This window comes from Trichechus manatus, unplaced genomic scaffold (genome assembly GCF_000243295.1).
Source record: "Trichechus manatus latirostris isolate Lorelei unplaced genomic scaffold, TriManLat1.0 scaffold00200, whole genome shotgun sequence".
Taxonomy (NCBI): Eukaryota; Metazoa; Chordata; class Mammalia; order Sirenia; family Trichechidae; genus Trichechus; species Trichechus manatus.
The window spans coordinates 713,274-714,908 of NW_004444136.1; the positions used below are offsets into that span (position 1 = coordinate 713,274).

The 1,635-nt window shown below is 47.3% G+C and overlaps 1 protein-coding gene across 1 annotated transcript in view; it reads right to left on the reverse strand.

Moving 5' to 3' along the window:
• The window catches only part of LOC101346265 (WASH complex subunit 2A), a 69,494-nt gene that overhangs the window by 45,245 nt on the left and 22,614 nt on the right, over positions 1–1,635 (reverse strand). The window contains exons 11-12 of the mRNA XM_023742114.1: positions 1,353–1,421; positions 187–305 (exon numbers count right to left, since the gene is read on the reverse strand). Coding sequence (XP_023597882.1) covers positions 187–305; positions 1,353–1,421 — 188 coding nt within the window. The remainder of the gene's footprint in view (positions 1–186; positions 306–1,352; positions 1,422–1,635) is intronic.

Here is a 1,635-nt window from a genome sequence, read left to right on the forward strand (position 1 = left end):
CATCACTGAGGACACAGCCGTGGGGAGCATCACTGAGGACACAGCCGTGGGGAGCATCACTGAGGACAGAGCCGTGGGGAGCATCACTGAGGACACAGCCGTGGGGAGCATCACTGAGGACACAGCCGTGGGGAGCATCACTGAGGACACAGCTGTGGGGAGCATCACTGAGGACCACTGACTCACCTCATCCTCCTCATCATCAAAAAGTCCCTTCCCTCCACTGAACAGACCTCCTCTGGAGCCAAAAGGGGAGAAGTCTTCATCGGTCAGCTTAGGGGGTGCAAATAAGTTATCTTCTTCATCTAGAGAAACAGAAAACAGTGTTTTGCAGGTAGAGTTACAGACGAGTTTGGAACTCAAATTTCAGATGTTAGCCTCTACAACATCTTCTCCAAAACTGACATGCAATTTATTCAACCACGTTTAACAAGAAGTACTTAAGAGCATTCTGCTGAATTTCAAACAAAAGCCATTAAAAAGACCCAATGAGTCCCTGAAAAGGCCCTCCAGTCTGTTAAAGTCTGGAGCAAGCAGCCTCTGCATCTAGATTTATGTTTTTTGCATCAGGTAAAAGCATTCAGTTATCACATTCAAGACCCATCTTACTGAGAATTAGAGGGAAGGAAGGAGAAACTGAACAGAGAGATCTTCAGATTGACACAGTCAGGAGTGGGAATATAAAGTACTTTCCTAGCTTAATGGGGGCAGTCGTGGTTCACTGGTGGAATTCTTGCCTTCCACGTGGGAGGCCCAAGTTCAATCCCCAGCCAATGCACCTCACGCACAGCCACCACCTGACAATGGAGGCTTGCATGTTGCTATGATGCTCAACAGGTTTCAGCGGAGCTTCCAGACTAAGACAGACTAGGAAGAAAGGCCTCCAATCTACTTCCAAAAAAAATTAGCCAACAAAAACCCTATGGATCACTACGGTCCAATCCACAACCCATCACAGAGATGGCACAGGACTGAGCAGCACTTAGGTCCACTGTACATGGGGTTGCCATGAGACGGGCCAACTCAACAGCAGCTAACAACCACTAGCTTAGTATGAAAGAACCTGATGTACTATATTGAAAAAAACACTAGAGAACCCCAGATAACTTCTACAGAATTCTAGAAAGACAGGTAATGATCTCTAAAAATTTAACCACTTAAATCTTTACAGGCATGTATACCCCACGCCCCCTCCCTCTCTGCTCCCTTGGAGTCAGCTTTCAGACGCTCTGAAAAAGCGAATGGAGACTGACCTCCTTCGTCAGCTTTCAAAGGGGCATGTCACAGAACTCTGGTAGCAACATTCTGGAGTCGAAGCTCCTAAAACAACAGAACTGAGAGAAAAGGCCTACCGTCTGAAGGCGCTCTCCTTTCCTTCTCTTTCAATGTCTTCCTGGGTTTTGCGTCCCCTGAGGATAAGGCTAAAAGATATTTCACAGCTTTAAACCGTTACTCACGCCACTCCTAGCAAACATCTACTAACTCTTTACATGTCTGTCTGCCACTCCCATTACTCATGAGCTGAGAACAAGACACCTTGCATCTCAGCTCCATGGAGTGCTTCACTCTGCGCTGCACACCTAGCAGGCACTCCAGAGTGCCTCCTTTAAGGCAGCAGACTTCACCTCACACGTC